A 24,153-nucleotide genomic window follows, 5' to 3' on the forward strand; every position below is an offset into this window, starting at 1 on the left:
AACAACTCAACTCTGTTAGCTTTGAACAGCACAGAATAATTTCCCTGACAGTTATAATTACATTATGCCTGATCAATGGCAATGAATTATGTCATTATGTCAGATACAGAGAAAGTACAAGTACTGCTTTCCATATCATCTCTCATTCTGTGTTACTATCATGTTTACCATTAGTGATAACATTAACCTTCAGGTAAAGACAAGGAAAGCATTTGTTTCATATCTTCGCTTGCATTGACATACCGTACAGTAGCTGCACCAGCCTTTTTACCAAGTTAGCTTTGAAAAAAACACAAATCACATGGCAGTGTACAGCACTACTCCCAGCAAAAAATCTCAATGTTTTTTCAGATTGCACATGTACCGGTATGCAATTTGAAGTTCAAAACAGTGAACTCATCATTGTATGCACTTGCTCAATGGGGCCAGTATTTTTCAAAGCAGGGATCTTGTTTCATAAATGTTTCTCATAACACAGTAGCTTCAATATAACACACATCAATCAATATTCATAGATCTGTTTCATCGTTATAATATTCCAGCTTAATTTAGAAAATACAATCCATCAGTATAGTAAGAATGTCCCAATATCCTCTTTAAATGTGACCTATATAGCTGGTCATCAAGCCAAGAAGGATGTTATTCAGATTCTAGTGCATTTCTCACTGGTATGGTCATAACCCACTATCCAGATTCTATACTTTGAAAATATAGCAAATATTAATGAAAAATAGTGTTGATTCATTTCGTTTTTGCAAACCATGGCAAATGTTTTTTGTAACCTACATTACAGCTGACAAGCTGCAATATCAAAAGGTAATGGGGTAGGTATCAGCAATTTCTGTGACGTGATGTTTTAAGTCTTCCATTTACGAAGACTAGTCAGCTATTTGGTCAAGGCTGAATGTTGTTCCTGCAGGGCAAATACAATAGTGCTTTGAAACTGTCACAGTGAATATATCATATACCATATATTTTTCCGCTATGTTTGAACAAACCAGTCCTTCAGCAGGAAATGTATTCCAGGTTGAGAGTGCACAGAAAACGATTTTAGTATACTCAATACTAACATGACTTTGACAGTGATCGCCATAGTTCTCTTTGGTGGTGAAAAATATTTTTGATGTATTATTGATCATTTGATGGTGTTTGATTGATGGAAACAGGTCTTGAAAAATATTTGAATTGCCCGTGTGAGATTTAAGAAATGCTGTCACAGTGGGAGTCTATCAGATTGCAAGCTGAGATGACCAAACCAGGTGTTCAATTCTGTTGTATTTTTTACTTGCTGTGAATATTGCAAGGTCATCTGTGAAACACTAAATAAAATCAAATCAAACATGATATAAAGTAAAGATACCAGTACAATAAGAAAAAGAAATAATACTATAAATGAGATTAAGTAATATTAAGTAAGAAGTTGGTTAACATGTAAGAAATGAATGCCAAATTAAATGAATAATGAAATAACATTGAACTTGTTAATTAGTAGATGATAGACAAAGTAAATAAATAAATAAATAAATAAATAAATAAAACAACAAATAAAAAGCAATTTGAAATGAAGTTTTTTCTGTGAAAATGTCATTTATTAGTCAAGTTACATGTAGTATTGTGTTTGTTGCCATTTCTATAGGTTGTCTGTAAAAAAACCCTTTACCTAGATTTCATGACAGCTAAGTACATGTACATTGAATAGATTGATGAATTATTAATGTCAAGTGGAGGAATGTGACCTTGATATCAGGTGTGTTGTGTCCTCAAAAACATCTAATGTTCCATTGGGATTAGGATGGTCAGATGATCAACTGTATCAGTATGTTACTCAGATAGCTTTATTGCACTGTGAGACAGTCCTTTGAAACAAGTACATCACATGTCTGTGTGTGGTGAACTGGTTATGGACTTTGAACATGAAGTCAATGCTGTCACAGTATAACACAGTACTCTAAAACACAATATATCACAAAATGTCTGTGTGAGCTAGTTATTGACTTTGAAAATGAAGATATCAGAGTAAAGCCATAAACAGATGAAAAAATCACTAATCTCATCCACAATAGCCATATTCTTTTGACAATCTGGTTTTATTGTAGGTTATTCCATCTAATGTGTCAGGTTATTGGAATTTGAAATATCTTTGAATGATTCATGATATAGCCCTGAGTAAAGGTACTAAGTCGTCCTCTTGTCATTGTCACGTACCACTGTGACAAGATTGGCCGGAATAATGGACTCATAATTCAAAACTAACCATCCATAGAAGATAGATTCATTCAAGTTTCTCTGTTCATTGCCATTTTGATGACCATATCAGCGGTCATTAGTCACTGATAAGGAATAGTTTGATTGGTCAATGGACTGTATATTTTGCTCAGGTCAATAAGTTTTCTGGTTGTAAGATAATTAAATTGTTGACCTTTGTGAAGTGTTTGCTGCTATTGATAAGCAGAAATAAATTTCCTTAATTGTGAAAGTGTTGGATGGTAGGTCCCACTTTGGTGAACTTACAGCACTTGTCTTTTGAGTCTGGAGTTTCAGTGTTTGGCGCGCACACACTTCTTGACTGTGAAGTACAAATTGTTTTACTCTGACACACAACATCAAAGGATGTTAAGATTGTTGCACATTCTGTTATCATACAGAATGTTAAAAAATAAATTCACTGCAGCAAAACTTTCAGCTTTCGAAAAAGTAATTTTTCCGGGTCAGGTGTATGATTGGCTGAAAACTTCACAATCTTGATCAACCATGATTATTATGTCCCTGCGTTTCTTGGAGCAAGTCATAGGCAAAAATGTGACCCAGTGTTATTGACGGTATTTTTGATTATTTAGTAAAGCTGCATACGGTCAGTAATTGTTTACTTTTCACTGAGAAATACCAGTACATTGCGGCCCCAATTATGTTCAATAAAATAGTTTGACCAATGTACAAAGGAATTATGGGACAGGATGACTATGTCTGTTCTTTCAGCTTGCATGAGTGTAATCAGACATACAGTATGTGCGGACAGGGTAGTTAGTTAGTTAACCATGTCAGTACATGTATTATGGGAAGGGGAAATAAAAAATTACCAAAATAAAGGTTCATGGCTGCAGTAGTTACTGTCTAATAAATGGATGTATTGTTATTGTGGGTCATGTCCCGGTAACAGTGTGCACTGGCTGAAATGATTAGTTCTGAAATATGTATCAGCAATCATGATCTCAAATGAAACTAACAACAAAAAAACTACTTGAGCCATTGTTGGAATTTTATGGCATTCCTTTATAGTTAAAGCACGAAAAATATAATTTATAGCCTTGTTATAAGCACAGGAATGCGTGGTAGCTGTATAAATCTTTTCTGTGATTTGATCTGACCAAAGAGAATATGTAGATGTCACTTTTTAAATTTGAATGCCTACTCCCTAGAGCATGTTGGGATATGCAGTATTCAGCTCATTGTCTCAGCCTCTACATGTGTAAACTGCATTGTTATTGTTGACAAGTGAATTCTGGTCCAGACTAGAATTCAAATGTATGTAATAACTGCATTCAACTGTGCACAAACAGATACGGTACTCTGTTTGCAAGCTTAATTGTAATTTAACATACTTTGAGGAGTAGATAACATGCAATAGATCAGTAAAACAGAAATAGAAAAATAATTCATCAAGAGTTGAAGCTACTGTCCCTTTAGGAAAAATAACTGTCAGGAGAGTTACTGTAGGTTGTAACTGAGTTATAATATTTTTAAAGTGTACCACTCTCTATTGCATCACAATTTGAACAAATAGCACTGAGGGTCATTCAAGACTACCTACAAAGCAACTACGTGTATTTTAGGATAGGTTTACATGTATGGGCCAGAAATCATTTCAAAAAAGTGACAAATCTGTGAAAAAAGAAGTGGAAATGAGTACACCTGAGATTTCATGGCATAAGTACCCACAGAGCATGCAACAAAACAAGCAGATTGGTAGTTAACATTGGTACATAAGAATGAACTGATGGATGACAACAGACAAATAACAATGCTTAACCCTTTTCCTGCCGAGCGCCCCTGTCCGTTATCCTGCCAAGTCGGTCAAAACCGGCCCCCTTTTCCGTGTCTACAGAAGATAGGCTCTCCTGCACGCTTTCCTGCCAGGCATTTGGCGGGAAAATACCGCATTTTCGGGGTACGATTACCGACCATATACGTGTTAGACTTCAAAAATTTTTGCATGCCCGTATAGAGGGGCAACCGCTGATGAGGTTGTGTCCAGAAAATGACGAGGTCACGGGCGTTGTTTGCCCGGGGGACGTGCACTTTTATGCCTTTTCTAGCTTACTTTCGCGGAAGTAAAGCTCGTTCGCCGGCACGCACGGCCACACCGGGGACACCTCTCTCGTGGGTTAGTAGAAGACCCAGGGGTTAGTGCTATGGGTGCGGGAGCACCCTCAAACCTGTCCTGTTTCCCCTGGGTTGTGTCACTTGGCCACGTACTTTGAACGACTTGGAAGAGTCGCACAGTGCAGTCTGCTTTGACGTAGTGTCAACGACATAGTTCCGCCATTGAAGGAAGGCGTGTACGTAGTTTGGCCAGTTCAGTGAACACTTAGCTCGTTAGTGTTACCGTTTCCTAACAGGTTAGTTGTGCAGTTGTTACTAAGGTGCAGTTTTGTACCACCTTAGCTCTGGACAGTGCAACTGCTCTATGCACTAACCCCAACGACAGATGGTTGGTACAACGTCTACGTCGCACGAGCACAGCCTCCGTTGGGCTGTGCCCCTCCCACGTGATACAACGCACGTTCATCCATTACTATAGCGTCCTTACGGATCTGCCAAAAACGAAAGTGGGGGTAAAACAAAACAAACGAAAATATGCGATCATAGATAGTATTTTATTCGGGAATAATTTACATTATGCCGAACAATAAATCTCGGAGTCTGTCTCGATGTCCGAGTGCATGGTCCGTGTTTCAAAATTACAATCGGGGTGGCAGATCCGTGTTTCAAAAATTATAATAGGGGGAATTGTACAAATAATCCGTCTAAACAAAACAAACGAAAATATGCGATCCATAGATAGTATTTTATTCGGGAATAATTTACATTATGCCGAATAATAAATCTCAGAGTCTGTCTCGACGTCCGAGTGCATGGTCCGTGTTACAAAGATTACAATCGGGGATTGTACAAAATATCCGTGTTTCAATTTACAATCAGCGGGATCGTAAAGCACAAACAAACGGCACAACCGTGCTCAAAATGTGATCATGGTCCGTGTTCAGAATACAGTCAAGCCACTGTTAGGCGAAGCTGTCCCCTGTCCGTTATTTACGTCGGGTTCTCTTGCTGATGGGTGTCGTCGGGGCTGTGTGAGTAGAGGTCTGCACGCCAATGCTCCTCTTACCTCGTAGCATCATGCGATGATGAAAAGCCGCAAAACACTCGCCCTCGTGAAGATGAACCCCGCACAGACTACATCCTTTGGACGTCTCAGACAGTTGTCCGCTCGCAGTGGTCTTACCCTCTCTGCTGCATACTTTACAGCATTTCTGCCGCCCCTCCAAACGGCTGACAACGTGCATCGGCTGATTTTGTGGATTGATGTACGAGGCAAGAGAAACGGTGGCCTCGACCTCTCTCACACTGGGCTGCGATCGCCCACAATAACCGCCAATGAGTTGTTTCCCGACACGCAGATGAAACATCTTATGGGTCAGCTTACTATCAGGGTGTACATGCTTGAAGCATATATATGCATTTACCAGGGCAACATCAATCAGGTAACATGCCAGATATGTCCACCATCTGTGGTTCTTGCGCCCAGTGTGAAAGTACTTGCGCTTCTGGTTGGCTCGGTCGACGCCTCCCATGTACCGGCGATAATTATACAGCGACAGAGGCACTTGTCGCCGCTCGTCTCCCTCCCCCACTGGCACGCACTCCAAGGGTGGATAGACCGTATTCAAGATCAGCACCTGAGCGTTACTATCCTGATAAGCAGTGATGTTAAGACGAGAGTCCGTTCTGGTCGTGGCTTTCATATCCCCAACAGACAGAGGAAGGCGCTTCCTCTTACCCGGCGGAATTAATTGAGGGGGCATGGTGCGACGATTACGGCGGTTTAAAACACCCCACCAGTAGATCCCCGCCTCCCTCACCCCTCTAGCAGTAACGACCGTGCTAAACAGGCTATCACAGAATAGGCTGTGACTATATCCACAGAATGGCTGGACCAGCTCCATCGTAATTCTTTTCACCACACCTCGCTCCTGCCGTCCTCCCATCAGTCCGATCCCAATTCCACAAATTTCACACCTAGGTACGGTGCAAAGTTAGCGATGTATGCAGTGGTGGAGTCGCACAGCTGCCATATCTTGAAACCGTCTCGATCAGGCTTATGCGGTAATCTCTGCTTAAATTTAGAACGGCCCTTAAATCGCACCATGCCCTCGTCGATGGAGATCTCTCTACCCATCTTATAATTATTTACGCACCGGTCAACTATGGGCTCCATCCATGGATTGATTTTATACAGGGGATCCTCCTGACACCGACGTCGGCGGCGTGCCTCATCAGGATCACGACGTGGATCGTTCTCTGGGTCTGCCAGATGAAAGTATCGCATAAGCTGCTGAAAGCGACTGCGGGTAATCACAGTAGAAATACCCTGGTTTCTCAGAAAGGGATCGCTAGACCAATAATCCTCCACTGATGATTTACGGTCGACACCCATACAGACTAAGACGCCAATGAACGCCTGCACCTCTCGGTAGTCAGCGTTACGCCAGTATTTATCTATTTCCTAGCGATATATCGCTGGTGGAATTTGGCGTATTTATTAGTCTCGTCCTTGGCCAATCTGATCAGTGTAGCTGGAATAAACTTAAAAAAGTAATCGAGCTCACGGGAGTGGCTGGGCAAGGTGAAAGTCGGTCCTCTCTCATGGTCAAAATCGGTCTCCACAAATATATTAGCATCGGTAGTCTCCGACATACGCCAGACAGGAGGGGTGTCGTCCTCCGCCAACACAGCAGCAACGTCATCATCGTCGTCAGAGCTTGCCTCACCTACATACTGCCTGTCATAAAAGTCATCGTCCTCTGCCGCATCCTCGTCAACCTCCGAGTCGGACTCAGCGGTGATATCACCGTCGTCTGGGCGTCTGGGCCTGAACTCGCCCGTAGCGGCATCAAGGATCATATCTGGCTCAAAATCAGGTGGGCTATCCTGATAACGAACCCTTCGCACTATCTTTTTCGGCGGGGACATCGCAGCACACGAAACTATGGCAGGAGCGGGCTCGGCAGCCTCTGCTGATGACGAGGACTCAAGCTCTTTCGCACTGGGCACAGGAACCTCTCCTGACGCAGGATGAGGGCTCATAGTAGCAACAGGTGGTGTCTCTCCCGGAGCAGCCGGGGGAGAACCAATGGCATCAGCCGTCTCGTTACTCACTGTCTCACTAGCAGCAGCAGACGTAGTCTGTGCAGGTGAAGTATCTCCAACAAGAGCAGATGTAGTCTCTGCAGGTGAAGTAGTCTCTCCCGGAGCAGCCGGGTGAGAACCACTGGCGACCGGTGACCCGTCATCATCCTCATCGGCAGAACGATCGCTCTTACGTTTACGCTTACCACTGGGTTTTTCAGCCGGAGATAGCTTCGCCTTAGGGAGCGTTCTTGCCCGACTTCTTAGAACGTTTACTAGGGACATCACAACGATCGCTACCACTACCGCCCGGAGACTCTGCATCTTTGAGCTTCAGTCGTCTGCTCGCCTTCAGAAAACTTTTGCGGTCCGTCAAGCTCATGTCTGGAACAGTGTCGACAGACTAGCAGGTCCCTCCCTTTTAAAGCCACAGGGAAACAAAGCCCTGGACATGATTGGACGCAGGGGTGTTAATATATGCATCCACCTGTTATTATAATGGACCTACGGCAATCAGTCCACCAACCGGCGCTGACATTCCTACCCGTCATGTAAATTGCCTGTCCGCACCATTTGATATGCTAATAATACTCATTTGCGATGCAAATCCCTCGAGCACTTAGCATAACATAGTCAATGTCATTAGCATCTCAACTTGACATTCCGTCCAGCTGGGTATGTGGCATGCGCACCTGCCACCCAAGGACGTTGGCCCAAGCCCATGTTTAGTACGGGTGGGAAACCCGTATCTTTAACCTCATGTCCCTTCTAAGTACGCCTGCGCAGGGCGTATTGTCATCCAAGTCGGTGACAAGCCAACCCGACAGATCGCCCATTAAGCAGTAATGGACTGGCCGTCTCGTTCTTGTACGGCAACGAACAGTGCTTCAGCGGCTTGTTTAGGTCATAACCGTCGCCTGCCGAGCGGCTTACCCAACTAAGGCGGTCAAAGATGAACGATGCCAAAATTGTCAACGGTGTGTCGGCCTCGTCCGTTGGGCAAACATGGCTCCTTCAAATAACGTGGCCAGCACGTCTACGTCATCAGCGGTGATGACGACCCGTCACTGACGCCCGAGTGCGTAAAACTCGGAATATACCGACAGGTACCTCTACCTGAGTCGGTCATACTACGGTATAAACCAAACACAGGTCTGCCAACTCCCGTTAGACTCGGCTGTTAGCCGAACTTCACAGGGACAACATAGGCGTAACAAGTCGGTGAACAACGGTTCACGCACCTAACCGCAGCCGCCAAGTCGGTGAACAATGGTATCAAATTTTGAGGCCATGTTCGTGAATGGCAAGGCTGAGGCGGTGTGTTTCGTTGCACGGCTTGAACGTCTAGAGCCAAGTGCAGCCGACAACGTCCGACATCTGAGTGGGTAGTCTTTTCGAGAAGGTAACAAGTCGGTTAAAAGCGGTGGTTACCCTTCACAAATGTCGCTCAAGTCCGTTCGGATCAGTTCCATGTCAGGGACTAATCAAGCCGAGTCCGTCAAATCCGTCCGCACTTCCCGTCAATCAGGACTAAGTCCGTGATTTTCGTCTCGCACCATTGGCAAAAATTGCACCGCCAGCTGAGGCGGTCTTAGGCGGTTGCCTTACAGAAAGCCGAGTCCGTCAAATCCGTCCGCACTTCCCGTCAATCAGGACCAAGTCCGTGATTTTCGTCTCGCACCATTGGCAAAAAATTGCACCGCCAGCTGAGGCGGTCTTAGGCGGTTGCCTTACAGATTAGCGTTGCCGAGACGGTCAATTTCGGCCGCAATCTATGTAGTGCCTCAGAGCCAAGTTAACCCAAACTCCGCTAGAATACGTCAACGTGCTAACCTGCCAAGTACGCTACTCGTCCCCCAAAAAAAACCAGTCCCCCACCGGGGTGGGGGACTGGCTGGGTAGCTTCCGCACCTTTCCCTGTCGTTGGACTCTCTGTGAACCCATTTCGAGAGCAAACGCCGTTCCTCGCCCAAAACCTGTCCTCGAACGACCCCTAGCGCGTGCAAGGGTTTGCTACACGTAGTTCCGTCGACTAGGCAGGAAAGGGGGTACCAAAAAGTAGCCCGATTTCCACCGCCTTGGCAGGATAACGGCCGTGGCTGCTCAGATTCTAGCTACACCGAATTTCAAGTGGATTTTCTCCGACTTGGCAGGAAAAGGGTTTAAATTCATGATACGTCAGTGGTCAACAGATGAGCCTAACAATGGGTAGTCCATGACAGATGATGGCCTGAGTCAGATGGACATGCATCAGTACCGTCGCATAATGAAGCCTACAATAAGGAACACATGTCCACACCACATCTATGTTATGCAGATTAAGACATTTTCAATGCTTTAATACCGACATTATCAGTGAAATGTTTTTTTTTCATTTTACAATGGTATGAACAGGGAAAGTTGTAAGGTTGTGTATTGAATTAGTTTGAAATTGTCTTCCATGAGGAGTGGAATTCAAATACATCAAACACTATTTATTATACTCAAAGCATTTTAAGAAGGTTTTAGCTTTGTTTTCCCTCCAGCTGTCATTTTTTATGACACTGCATATTATTAATAACAGACAGATGGCCCTCCATAGTTCTATTGTCATACAAATTGATTTTTATAATTATCGGATTACCACCCTTCATGGCACACATTTTGTAACAATGACCATAGCCAGCTTGTAAAATCAATATATCATTGACATCACTTGCAACTTTTAATGCATTATTGACAATATTTTAATATTCGAAGTGTGCCATATCTATGATTCAAATTCAGTGTTCCATTATCCATCCTTTGCACCAAATTTGACCTCTATTGTAGAGCAGACTTTTTGACAGAGAAGGATTTTATACCTACATGTGGTGATGATAGGTTCAAGACATATTCATTGTACAGATAAAATGTATAGCCACATGTTTCTACCGATATATCATTCAGATACAAACGATAAAGAAGAGAGTTCATCTACAGTGTTGCTGTACAGATGAAAATAACCTACAGCTGCTTGCCCACTTTTAGTCTAATACATGATGTGTGATGATATTTCACAAATGAATTTCACATAGGACCCCTATCCACCATCTACCTTACTGTGATCCTTTGATCTGCACACCTTTGGTTTCATTGTGTTAAGGAGTGCTCCCTCACACAACACAACCAAGATAGTGATACATACAGCCACAACAAGCACTGGATCTTTTGTCACAGTTCTTTTCAACGTTGTACATTGGCATTCCAGTGTATGTCCCTTCACCTCTGTTCTTATCACCACACTCAACAACATTTAGGAAGACTGCATTTTGGTAGAATTGAGTAAAGTCTGGCCATGAAAATAATAAACCTGAATGAAATGGAATTTACCACTTCATCGTTCAGCAGATGACTTAATAATGCATTACTGAAAGAATTGAAGAGATAGCCTGTACCAAATATCATTATTGTGACAATTCTCAGTGATTTGACAGTGCAGGTCAATAGAAGCACATTGCTGCATTTACCGATGCAAAGCATAGCCATTAGTGGAATTGATATCACGTGTCAAGATTTGAGACCATCGTTATTGCAATACTAATTAGTCTAAGTAATTGTATTCAGTTATTCATCTTTCATCAAGAGAGGTATAAATATTTTACAACCTGTCTGATTTATATTGCAAATGCAGAACACAAACCAGACACATGAATTGCTGGCAACTTTCCAATTTTACTTTTAATGAAAAAATCAATAAATAGATTCACCCATGTTTATAATTCTAACCCTGTCTCTCTCAACTTTTTAGCGTATGTTCATAAATTTTTGACGTTTACAAAAGTAAAGCTAGATAAAACTCTGTATTCTCAGTTTAGTTGAAACATTTCAAAATGTTTCCAAATGCTGACCCAAAAATGTACATACATGTACCGGTAGAGTGCAATTTAAAAATGGACGTGTTGAACAGACTTCCTTTTTTATTGTAATATCTGTCTCTGATGAACTGTCTCTGAAAAAACAGAGAGTCCAGGAGTTGATTTAATTTCGTTGATGAGTATATCTTGTGATGAGATAAGTATTTACTGTAAAGAATATCTGTTATTTTAATGACAGTAATGTTTTGTGTATCAGTGTACCTAGGAATTCCATGCCAGGCCACCACCAAGCTGATTGAGATATACATGTTGTCATGTTGACATACCAACACATATACTTATATATTGTACAACTTCTTTCTTCTCTCTGTGCAAACACTAGATTGCCGTACAATGAATTCTTTGGCGGTGTGAGTGGGCTGACCAGGGAACAGATGCAGAGAATTAACGGGTTTTCGAACAGTTTCTGGGGTTGGGGTGGTGAGGACGATGACCTGTGGAACAGAGTGTCTTTTGCTGGTTACTATGTGTCCAGACCAGTGGGTAGCTGTGGCCATTACAAATCAATACAGCACCATCACAAAGGAACAGCTCAGAATCTTGGAAGGTAAGTTATGTCAAAGAGATGATTCAGCTTTGTGTTGTAGAGGTCAGGGGTCATGTGTGATGTCATGCAGGACAGCAGCTTCAAATGATATGATAGTTGACACATTGTTTGCATACATGTTCATGCAAGTCATCTTTAACAGCCACTGTCTGATCAATCAGCAGTGAAGAAACATTTCTTTTTGTGTTGTTTGTAGTCTGGCACATAATTGCTCAGACCCGGATGAGTAAACAGTAGGTGTACCAGGAATTGGACCTGAGTCTAAAGTATCAAAATACACTTCAAGTACCTGGTATACCGACACTTTGATCTGATATGTTTGCTATAAACCTTCATAGGATGTTACAATTCAACTGTTTTGTTTTAAATGTGTGCGTTTACGTAATAAGATATTTAATTTTCTTCTTATGACAGTGTGGACTTCAAAAGTCAAACTTATGCATGATGCACCATAAGATCTTTGGACATATGCCAGAATCAGGTGGACTTGAAATTCTTTGGCATTTAAAGATTCAATTTTTTCTGAAGTTTGAAGAAATTTGCAAACTTTTTACAAATTTTACTCTTCTTTCAGTTACCAGTCTTGTCAGTAATTTTACAATCAAAGCTGAAAATTTCTTTTTTGACCATTTTTGCTTTCTAGATATTTATAAATATTTGACCTCTGCCCTCTTAGTAGAATGTGAGTTTCTCACATTGACAAAGGAGAACTGAAGATGACAGATTTCACTGCAATCACTACATCTTCCATTATGACTGGATAATTCTCATAAGAAGTCTTAGTAAAATCATATTCAAATTCAAATGTTCTTTTTCAATTGTTACAGGACTTCTTATTCATCACTATTGTAGCTTTTAATGTTAGCAGTGCCAAAAAGATTTCAGAGCAGCTTGTCTGAGAATTCCAAACATCATTGCTATTAACCCAGGGTTCTTTTCATTTACTTCAAAATGTTATCAGTTGAGTAAACTTTGAAGATAGCCTGATCTAATTAGTTTTGCTTCACTAAGGAAGAACACATTGAAACCCATGATTGTCCAAGTCCACAAACTAGCATGGACATATGTGTAATATTGCGCTCATCGGAGTAATGAGGGAAAAAGTCTTGTTGTTTAGTCAGGTCAGATTCCAGATAACAACTGCTAATGATTGTTGAAAGCACGTTGTCTGGCCAGTGTGAGTCTGAAATGTGCCTAGACAAACTCAGACAAACTCACTGAGTGATGGCAAAAACCTATTAAGAAAATCAATACTTTTTCACTTTTGTCAAGGGGCATCAGGAAAGGTTAGTTGGTGTTCAAAACCCATTGAATTACTCTCAGCTATTCAAAAGTCATTCTCTTATACTGACACTCGACAGTGCTTGCAATAGGATTTTTTTAATACTGGTACAAGTCAGAAATGACGTTTTATTGCTTTATCTAATTTACTGCATTTTCCTTTGATTCAGCATTGATTTTTACATGAATTCACATTTTTTAGATCAATCATGAGTTACATGACAGCATTGTCAATAGTGAAAAAACGATAGCTCAGGGGAGATATCACCTCTCTTTAGTCCAAGTCCTTTCTATGCACATAAAAACAAAATCTAGAACAATAGTGATTGCCATATGAAAACAATAACCCCTTTGTACTTTATTTGATTCAGATTTAGTTTATTATGGAAGTCAAAAGAGAGGAATGCCCATGATGGACTCAACAATTGTGAGTATGGTCAGTCCAGGATACGAATTCATGAACTCTACGTCAACGTTTCAGCAGATATTCACAAAGTGGATGTTACAGTGTAGCAAAGTCATCGGGATATTTAGTGAGTTGGCAATTTGGAATGAAATTCTTCCTGAGGAATGTGTGTGTGTATATATTCAAAGTGGCAAGCCTGTCTGCAGGGTAGTCTGTGTAGACCAAGCAGAAAAAAACTAAAACAAACATTACCTTGAAAGTCAGAGAGACTTCATTAGCAAGGAGAACTTCTTGAAGAAGTGAAGAAAATGTGTGAAAGGACGTCAACTTTGGAATCCCAATAGCTGTAACTTACAACAAATGTTTCAGGAGTGAGATGCTGAACAAAGCCTATCACATTGCTTAGTATATGACAATGAATCTTCTTGCTACACCTCAGCAGTGGAAGGTACGGACATGAATGACGCACTAGGATACTCTTTGATTCATCCATTGCATGCAGGACTAGATGACGTCATCTTAGCACCAATTCTTGGATAAATAGGTTTTTCCAAGCCTCATAACTTATGAAACATTCACCAAGTGAATAATCTTACTGCTTAGATGGGAATGCATTGCTGAGGAATGAACAAGTTACAGCTACTGAGAGTATGTACACCACCTATCGGTCAAGTGTGGTGAATTGTACCAATGTAACTCTAAGGGGCTGATTTCTGTACCATTTTATACAATGTACTGTTTCTTTTATTCTGTGTTGTTGTACAAAATCTTTTTTGTGTGTTTGATATTTTGTATCGTGTCAGCTAATCACAATAGTCAGTTTTTACTGCTGAAAGGATTTCCACATGACTATCATTTAGAAGTAGTTTTATTGCACGTGGTCCAAACTGAGTCTGAGTCATCACTCACAACAATATGATCAAATGAAATCTGATCATGCTATCAATGAAATCATGTCATCACATGATCAAATGAAATCATGTCATAATGTGATTAAATGATATCCTGTCATCATGTGATCAAATGAAATCATGTAATCACATGATCAAATAAATTTTATCATCACATGATTAATGAAATCATGTCATAATGTGATCAAATGAAGTTCTGTCATTATGTGATCATGTTATCACATGATCGAATGAAATCATGTTATCACATGATCTAATAATAAAATCATGTCATCACAAATTTATGTGTATGTGGTCAAAAAAATAGAGAATAACAAAAGTGCTCAAGATTTGAAGAGATTTTACAAGAACAAAGACTTTACTGGCTGCAGAAGAAATGCTGAAGATCTGCCAATATCAGGATGATACCTTAGGACACTAACTTTTATCAGTGTAGGCTGTCTGCATCCAACTCTGAACAGATATTCCATACAAACCAATCAGCTCTGAGATGTACAGCAGCCATTGTATCTGACAGACTTGTCCAGATGTACCGCAATGAGTGAGATGTATGATATTTGGATTATGTTAAAAGCCGCAATGAGAATTAGACATGATTCAGTAGATTCTTGATGTCTCAGGAGAAAAAATCAAATGACGATGTCATCACACTAAGGAAATACCAAGACAGATTACACTGCATAGTAATTACCATATGGAAATTTATGTAAATTAGATAGCCTTTACTGAATTACCTGCACATAGCATTCATACGAGCCGTGATGGCTGTTGACAGGCCTGCCTCAATATCACCATGACGGATGTGTTTTTTCAGACAGGGACAATGTGGAAAGTTTCACTGTAAACCTTACATCCTGAAGGCTTTCCACAACAAACCTTGTTGAAGGTTTCGTGTCACTTTAAAATGCTTTGTTGTGCTTGCTAGAGGTGTCCAAGAGAAAGAAATCGGGGTCTATAGCATCAAAATTGGTGACAAAAGTTGGTCAGAAGCTAGTCGTATGCCATGGCAGTGATTTTAGCAGGAATAGGAACACCAGTGTCGTGAATGTTGATACCATAGTTACGTCTCTACTGTCCCCTAATGTTACTACTTCCGTGTATTGAATTATCTGGAGAGAATATAACATTATAGTGTGTACCTGTAGAGCAGTCCTTACAAAAAGAGGGAATTTTTGACAGACTTGTGTGCCAATGTTTACAGTAAGACGGCTTATTGCTAGCAATAAATTTCTGTGATGGCATTCATTTCATAGAGTTCCATATCATGCCCAGTGATTGTGACGTTATTAAACCATGGCATTGAAGGGTATTATCCAGATTTGTTGTGCAGAGAGTATTAACTTAGCATGGAGTTAGACTTCTCAAGAAGTACCTTGGAGGTATCTGCATGTGTGAATTGAATTGAAATATGTGTAGCATGAATGTAAAATGAAACATCAGATACAGAATATCGGTAGTGAAAATTATGACATACTGAAGGTTTTTTCGCTTCACATACCGGTACTCAATGTATGGTACAGTCAAACCTGTCATATCCTTCAACATAGGGAATGGGAATGTCCTGATCAACAGATTAACAAAAACTAAAACATTCATTTTTGTTTACAATGTGTAAAGCTAGTTGAAAGAGATTTTCTTTATGCGATATATTTGTTAAATCAGATTATTGATGAAGGACAACCTGATGAAAGATCAAATGACGGTGTCATCCCGGGAAAGCTGCGTGTTTACACTGAATCAATTCCATTGCCATGTCAGTGAGGCATTGCCATGTCAGTGAGGCAGTGCCATGTCAGTGAGGCAGTGCCATGTCAGTGAGGCAGTGCCATGTCAGTGAGGCAGGCCACGCCAATGGTGATCTAGGTGAACAAGGCTGTGTTGCAGGTTTTCAAAAGACTGAAGATTACAGTTGGACAATTTTGAATGAGTCTTTTATTGATTTGAACTTTATGTTGAACACCAAGGAAAACTCACAATTGCAATTTCATAATGTTATTGAACCATACGTGCACACTAGCTGATACTGTAAAGATATTTGTAAGATATTGTATCAATGTCATCGACCATTTTACTCTCCAAGCACAAAATTGTGTTTTTGTACTTTATGTTGATTCAACCTTTATTTTTTTTATGCACAGAAAAATCAAGGAACTTCCTCATGGCTTTACAACAACAAAGAAAGTAGTACTTACTTCAGACCTGTATTGTGACTGTGATGCATCAAAATAAATTTGATCAATATTTCTATCCAGGGAGGAGTAGGGCGCCCTCTGGTGGGAAGATGAGTTCTGTATGATTATACATGACCGTCATGTGTCTTACTGCACCGAGTTCTCTTCCTCTAATTTATGCATATTTGTTGTCATTTTTGTGATTTGCATATCTTTTTTTTTTAATCAGTGTTGGACAAGATGCTTTAAGCTGCAATCAAGCAATATTGAAATTTAGAAATTGTTCTTAATATGATTACTGTATCATGTACTTGTCACCTACTTGATTTTCAATCAAAGTTTTTTGTAATTTGTGACTTTACTGCTGCTGTGGATTGACAAGATGTTAAACAAAAGGGCATAGTTATCATGTTTAGCTGATTATTCACTTACTTTTGTTTAATTTAGGAATTTGTATTTCAGAAAGCTGAACAGATGTCATAAGGCATCAGGTTTCCCAAATGCCGAGGACCAAAAACACTGGTTTCTCAGCAGTGGATATCTCTCACACCTAGCTTTTAATTATAAACATGGATATAGGCAATATGTTAGCTCTGTATTTGAGTAATCATGTAATCATGTGTTGAATCAAAAAGACTGGTTTCTACTGAGTCATAATTCAGCCATGAAAAACCAGACAGGCAGAGTGGATGAACTTTGCCCTCTACTGTCACTCAGTGTAACTTATAATGTGTATAGTGTGTGTTCCTGATACAGTTTGTATTTCATATTGCTGTATTCTGTACTTGTCACGAAGCAATGTAACCATGGTAACACCAGGTTTTCAAACATTTCTGATCGTTCACCACCTGCAGTATTCAGTTTACCCACAGAACAAACGCCTCTTGATAAAAGGGAATTGGTCCGGATTCACTGAGCCGTAGTGGCAGAATCTGCCTGCTACAGTGGTATGATGGACCTTAAATTTCATGATTAGTTGAGGAAAGAGTGTTTTTGTGGTACCATGCTTGACTCCTGGCACTTGTCCAGAGAAAGTAAAGCCAAGGAAAACTTATTATTAGATAGCTAAATGATCGATATTTAATTAATATAATAATAGACTTTTTCATATTTATCAACTCAGTTTTAGAAATATACCGGTAATTAACAAACATGGAAGGATACTGGTGTTTGATTCATGTGAAAATTGATGCCATAATAAACTGAAGATGCCCACTCCAGTTTATAAGTCCACATAACTACAAAAAGTTGTTTACTTAAAAACTGATACAGCAACTTATTAAAGACTATTCCTCCATCAAGGTTCTAATTGAATTTTCATACTCATGTAGTACAGAGATATTGCAGCAATGACTGTCAGACCCATCTAAATCTGATATGTATCTCAGGTTCTGTTGATGTTAAATGAGTACATGTAGCATGAATCATACCTCACAGTTTCATCAGATTGTAAAGCAAAGAATATCTGGCAGACTAAGCACATTATGTTCATTGTGCCAAACTCAGCAACTTTTGCACACAAGTCTGGATAGAACACATCTATCAAAAGCTGTTGATCAAATTTTCACATTGAATTATGTCAGCATTATTTCAAAATTATCACAGTATAATGAAGCTACATATGCCTCTATAGAAATTAACACAATTTACACCATTTTAGTTTAGGATGCAAATACTGGTCATAACTGAACTCTCTTTATTGAAAATGGAGACAAGATATATCATAATTGGGTATTTTGTTTGTCAGTGAAACCTATACTGTCACATATCGGACAAGGCATAAACTGATATTTGCTTTCAACACTGTCATGTCTGCATTTCCCAGTGATTAAAGAAAAAAGCATTGTTATCGGGACAAGTTTGATAACTTGTGTCTTTATCTGTGAAGTAATTTGATTCCAACCTCTGCTTTCCAAATACATCACAAGTGTCCTGCACTGACATCAAAGATTTATACTACATGTAACTGCAAAGTGAATCAATTCAATGAAGAACGATAAAACGTAAATGAGAAAAGTGCCACAAATGTAGTCTATATCCATCCCTCACCAGAAATGTCATTTTACCAGAATGATCAGAGATATCAATCTCACAGAGGAAAACTACGGTATCGTGCAAGCCATGACCAGAATGTTAATTGTCAGGTAACTTAAATTATCGAGTAAAATGCCCTTAAAAGTAGTTCATAAATATGTTTTATTTATTAGGAAACATTCTGTATCTATGCAAATGATTATTGGTATGCAAATTTTAGCCTATCAAATCTTTGTTCACATACTTGTCTAGCAGATTGTAGAATTTCCATCAGTTCAGATTTGGAAGTAAATCCAGCTGTTCTTAAGACATGGCATCCCCTAAGACTTTGGAAATCAATGATTAGAACTATTAAATTCAGTGATGTAAAGAGTGGCAGGTTTGATTTTAATAACTACTGTAAAGTTTTAGGCTTGAACAAAGCAGTCAGCAACAGACACAGTGCAAAGAGATATTTGATGGGTACAAGTAGTTTGGTCTGTGTTATGTCCAAGACATTGACACAAACAAAATTATTTGTAGTGTTGGTTTATACATTGTCCAAACAGAACCTTAAAAGATGGCAACTTTGATGTAGATCTCCCATGAAAACCACTTGATCCATGATAGTTGATACACAAAACTACACACAGCATTATTCAGAGTAGATGTTGGATATTTAAGGAGGATACAGCAGTACTATCATGGGTAGAATTTTGTAATCAACGCTCAACAAATCCATTGAAATCAGGTTTTCAATCTGGTAAATTAAAATATTGGCAAGTAAGTGAGACCAGTTTGACAGTAAAAACTTGGTGTCCCATCCTATCGTAAACTGACTACAAAGTAAGACACAAACTTTATCACTGGGTATAGATTTTCCAATAATATTTAAATGACATGGTTTACTTGAATATGGAATATTGAGGTCAAAGTAAATCAAGGTATTTCCATGAAAGCTTCCCTGACAGCCTGATTATCATTCTTCTAGGGTATCCCATGATGCCCTGGGCTAACTTTTCCACACATTGTTCTGGTATCAAAATTCAGAGAATGTATCAGTAGAGTAGTGGAAGTTGGTTTGTGCATACTGAACACCTGGCAGAGCTTTGTCTTTTTTGATATTATTCAAATTTCTTTTGTTCATCTTCACTCTGTGTACAAATTCTATCCATTTTATTTAGTCACTTGCTTTCTGAATGACCTTTGAACTCTGATTCTTGACCTGCAAGGTGGGCATCAAAGGATGTCAAGATTTAAGTTGCTTATATTATTTAGATTTGCATATTGAAGTTGCCTCCGTTGAATTGTTGTAAACGCTAAACTCCATTTTATTGTGTGCGTGCGTTTGGAAATGTGACTCGGAGATTTTGTACTGTAAGATTTTATTATACACTTATATTGTGACTTTTTAGTATTTTGAACATGAGATGTACTCGGAACCCAATGACAGTGCTTAAGTGAGCCCAGCAAATTCAATATACCTTTTTTTATCATTAATTTGAAATGATTAATCGTCTTTTTGTTCTTGACTGCTGACACCAATCAACACAATTTTTTTCCAACTATAAAAAGAGATGAGTTTGTGAAGGACATTGATTAAACAATGACAGGTACCATGAACTGCACTCTAATAACTGTAGTTATTCAAATGTGTTTTTATGATATGTGTGGATTGGCTGATACATCACTCAAGGCCTTGGCAGCCATCCACGTCTGATTGATATCGGCAAAGATAGCCAGCCATATCACAGGATAGGATAGGGCTTTCCACATGTTTTGTACTGTTCAACTCAAAACAAACTTATCTCCATGATATGTAAGAATGATTCACAGAAAGCAAAAATTAAAATGCAGCTTGTGGGAGTTGAGCATTTAGTTTAATCTGATTCAGCTGGTCTGAATCCCTTTGTTTACAAGTACCGTCACTCTTTCAAATCGGTTCATTCAACTGATTCATTTCTTGAAAGTTCAGAATTTCAGATCATTACCTTCTGAAAATTTTTAACGATATGACGCTTCCTGATATCTCAACCAGTACTCGTAATTTTGATTTTGTTCACAAGTTGTGTCAATGTTGTTCTCTATTGACGTTACGGCTGAAAAATGTACCATTCTCAAGATTGCTAAATTTCTGATCAAACAGATTGTTCACATTTTATTGAGAGTGTATATAGGTTAGCAAGCTGTCAATTGGTAGATTTCTGAAAGTTTGTGTAAAGGGTTTGTGTAGAAAAAACAACTCATCCATCAGGACAGATGTTATCGTCACATCCAGTTTGATGGTAATTAAAATAATTGTAAATATTGATGCGGCATGTAAAGACATACCTTTGGATCATGGCTGACTTCATTGAGTCAAATTGTTACCATATGCAGCTGAAGTTTCAGAAAAAATAATTCAAGAGCCAGTGCTTTAAAAGTGTTGTCACAAATTTGCAGATGGTCATATTTTGGAAAGAGACTTCCCCCATTAGGAATGATAATTTATGGAACGGCAAGGAAAATCACTAACTACTGTAAATACTCAAAACAGAAAACTTCTGAGAAGTACAGCTTTAGTTTAAAACTCTCTAACATTATTTAATGTTAAAGGATACTAATCCATTGAAAATATGAATGCCATAATGCCATTGGTTGTCACTCTCTCCTTCCACTCTTTTATACAGTTGTCAGAATTGTTCATTTTAATCTCACTAAGCTCTCGATGGGTTCCAGTACTGCTCACCAAGTAATAAGATGTCAGAGTTAAAAAACACCATGTAGATAGTAGACTTAAGGTACATGCACACTTTGGTACTTTTGAAGAAAGTTGATATTGTAAGTAGAAATTGTAATACTTTCCACATTTGTACAAGTAACAAGGTATTGTAACGCCTTATTTGGTGTAGACGAATAGTACTTCAGTCTACACACATTTTGTATGTATTGGATGTAGATGATTTATTGCATATAGATGATGTATTGCTAGCTGGAGATTTACTCTCTATGAGAAACAAAGTTGTAAAGACAGTACTGGGAATTACCCAAAGCAAAATGGAATGTTCAGATATTAGCACCTGTAAGATTTTGAAAATCTTTCACAATTTGAGTTTGACAATCCTTGTATGTGACCAACTGGAAATTATTATTTCTTCTGTGAACATGCGGATAATTTTTAATAATTCGCAGACGTCGATCAAATTATTTCAAATATTTAGCTAGGAAATGTTAATGAAAATACAATCTGTAACGTCATCCTAACCCATAGCACAGTCACACAAGGTTGTCTATGATTTGTATGTTTCCTTTTGCAGACCAGTTTGTGAATATGTTCTAAGGGTGTCTTCATCTTAAAACAATAATATTATCTCTTCCAGCACACTGTGGGCTGTCCCTCTTTCTCTTTTAAATCAATGTAGCAGCCCCCGTCTAAACCAATACAAGCAGAGGGGCTTACACATGTCAGTCTTTGAAATGTTGTCTGCAAGTTGATTTTTAGACGAATCAAACACAGTTGGTTCACACCTTTGGATGTAGACCAAAGGTTTGCTTTCGGCAAAATAATTTCTATGGAGAACATAAAAGTAATGGCACTTAAATAATACCAGCAGGGTGGTTCAGGATGAAAAAAGTTGATAATTCTCATAGATTGCAATGATAGGCCAGTTTGTAAATGAATTTGAAATGCTTACATCCGTTAGTTTGATGTGTGGAGTGCTGAAAATCTTGCTCTCTGTCACATAGACTGAATAGTTGCTATCAGATACATGTAGTACAGTCAATAAATCAGGTATATCTAGAAATAATTTCATGTAGTGATGTAATGTTAAGCACGTATTTAACTCCTTTAGAAAATAAATGATCAATAGATGCGACACAGTTGTATGATGTTATGTTTTGAAATTTTTACCTGCATATCTTGCCCCCACCCCATCATCTGGATGTGCCTTCTTTCCCAACCTCCAAACTACCAGGATGTACCTGCACCTCCTGCCCCCCACCACCAGGATGCACCTACATCTCCTGCCCCCCTCCCCCAATTATCACGATGTAACTACATCTCCAGCCCTCACCACCAGGATGTACCTGCACCTCCTGCCCCCCCCCACCACCAGGATGCACCTACATCTCCTGCCCCTCCCCAATCATGACGATGTAACTACATCTCCAGCCCCCACCACCAGGATGTACCTGCACCTCCTGCCCCCCACCACCAGGATGCACCTTCATCTCCTGCCCCTCCCCAATCATCAGGATATAACTACATCTCCAGCCCTCATCAGCAGGATGTACCTGCATCTCCTGATCCCCACCTCCCAACAGGATGTACCTGCATCTCCTGCCCCTCCCTATCGGCGATGAAAGTTTATTTTCGTGGACTTGTGCGGATTCAGACTTTGAACTATGATAGCCAATCAGCTTTCAGTATTCATAGCCAATCACAACTAGTTTGTGATGTTGCGGTATCCCGCCAAAAACGGATACTTTTCTCACATTGTAGATATTACTCTTCAGTATTAGTTTTAGTGTTGTTGAGTGCTAGTCAATAAAGTGGTTGAACGCTGATTTGGGTGTCGATCCAGTTATTTATACTGACCCAGAACCTTGCTCACATCCCCACCCCATACACTCCCCAATCACCACATTGTAACTACAGCCCCCCCCCCACCAACAGGATGTACCTGCATCTCCTCCCCACCCTTGCAATAACCAGGATTTACCTGCATCTCCCACCTCTTCCCCTCTCACCAGGATGTACCCCAATTTAATAAAGTGGTGTTTCTTGGCCTTTCTCTTAGACAATTCTTGTCAGATGTACCATTTGGGAAATAATTACATGCATATTAGCAATCACCAAGAAACAAGCTGAAAGTGAATGGTAAAAAAGTGCACCTTTAATCCATCCATGTCACAAGTGACTGCCTCTTTTGTCTACCAAAACTATAGAAAGCCAACTGATGCTTGACCTACTGTGAATATTTATTTTTTTCATATTAAATATTTTAAAGATTCTTCCTGATAGTAATAAGTACATTTTTAGCTCACATTTGGTGTACACTCGTATAAGCTGAATCAGTTCATTTGCATCTGATTTGCATGTCTGTATGTCTGTATATTTGTGGGTATGTGCGGATGTATGTCCGTCACACACAAAGGCTCCCATACCACCAAAGCTACCATCTCAGTATTTGGTGTACAGGTAGATGCAGGGGTTGAGATGTGAATTTGTTCAAATGAACACATCAGTGTCAAAAATGTGCAAATGAGGTAAGAAAAAGTGAAATCCTGCAAATGTGCAGGAGGCATACCTGCCAGTGAGAAACAGGCAAACTCCACTGATCTTGACTCATTTCCTGTCATTGTTTATGAACTGTTACATATTGACAGACCAGCTGCAACCATAGACAGTAGATGGGGGAAGACCGTTTATACTAAACTAAGAGGGGCTTGTTTCTGCTATGCATGTTGCTAAAGTTGACCTCCAGTACCTAAAGTTAGACCTTAATTACTTTTGTCATTCTTGTTTTTCTGTTTAAAT

General features: G+C 39.6%; 1 protein-coding gene across 1 annotated transcript in view; it reads left to right on the plus strand.

Moving 5' to 3' along the window:
- Positions 1-22,489, plus strand: part of LOC139148459 (beta-1,4-galactosyltransferase 5-like) — a 61,904-nt gene extending 39,415 nt beyond the window's left edge. The window contains exons 6-7 of the mRNA XM_070719920.1: positions 11,626-11,850; positions 13,503-22,489. Coding sequence (XP_070576021.1) covers positions 11,626-11,850; positions 13,503-13,644 — 367 coding nt within the window. The 3' untranslated portion in view covers positions 13,645-22,489. The remainder of the gene's footprint in view (positions 1-11,625; positions 11,851-13,502) is intronic.
- Positions 22,490-24,153: the final 1,664 nt, after the last annotated feature.

The sequence above is a fragment of the Ptychodera flava genome, chromosome 13, assembly GCF_041260155.1.
Source record: "Ptychodera flava strain L36383 chromosome 13, AS_Pfla_20210202, whole genome shotgun sequence".
In the NCBI taxonomy this organism is placed as follows: domain Eukaryota; kingdom Metazoa; phylum Hemichordata; class Enteropneusta; family Ptychoderidae; genus Ptychodera; species Ptychodera flava.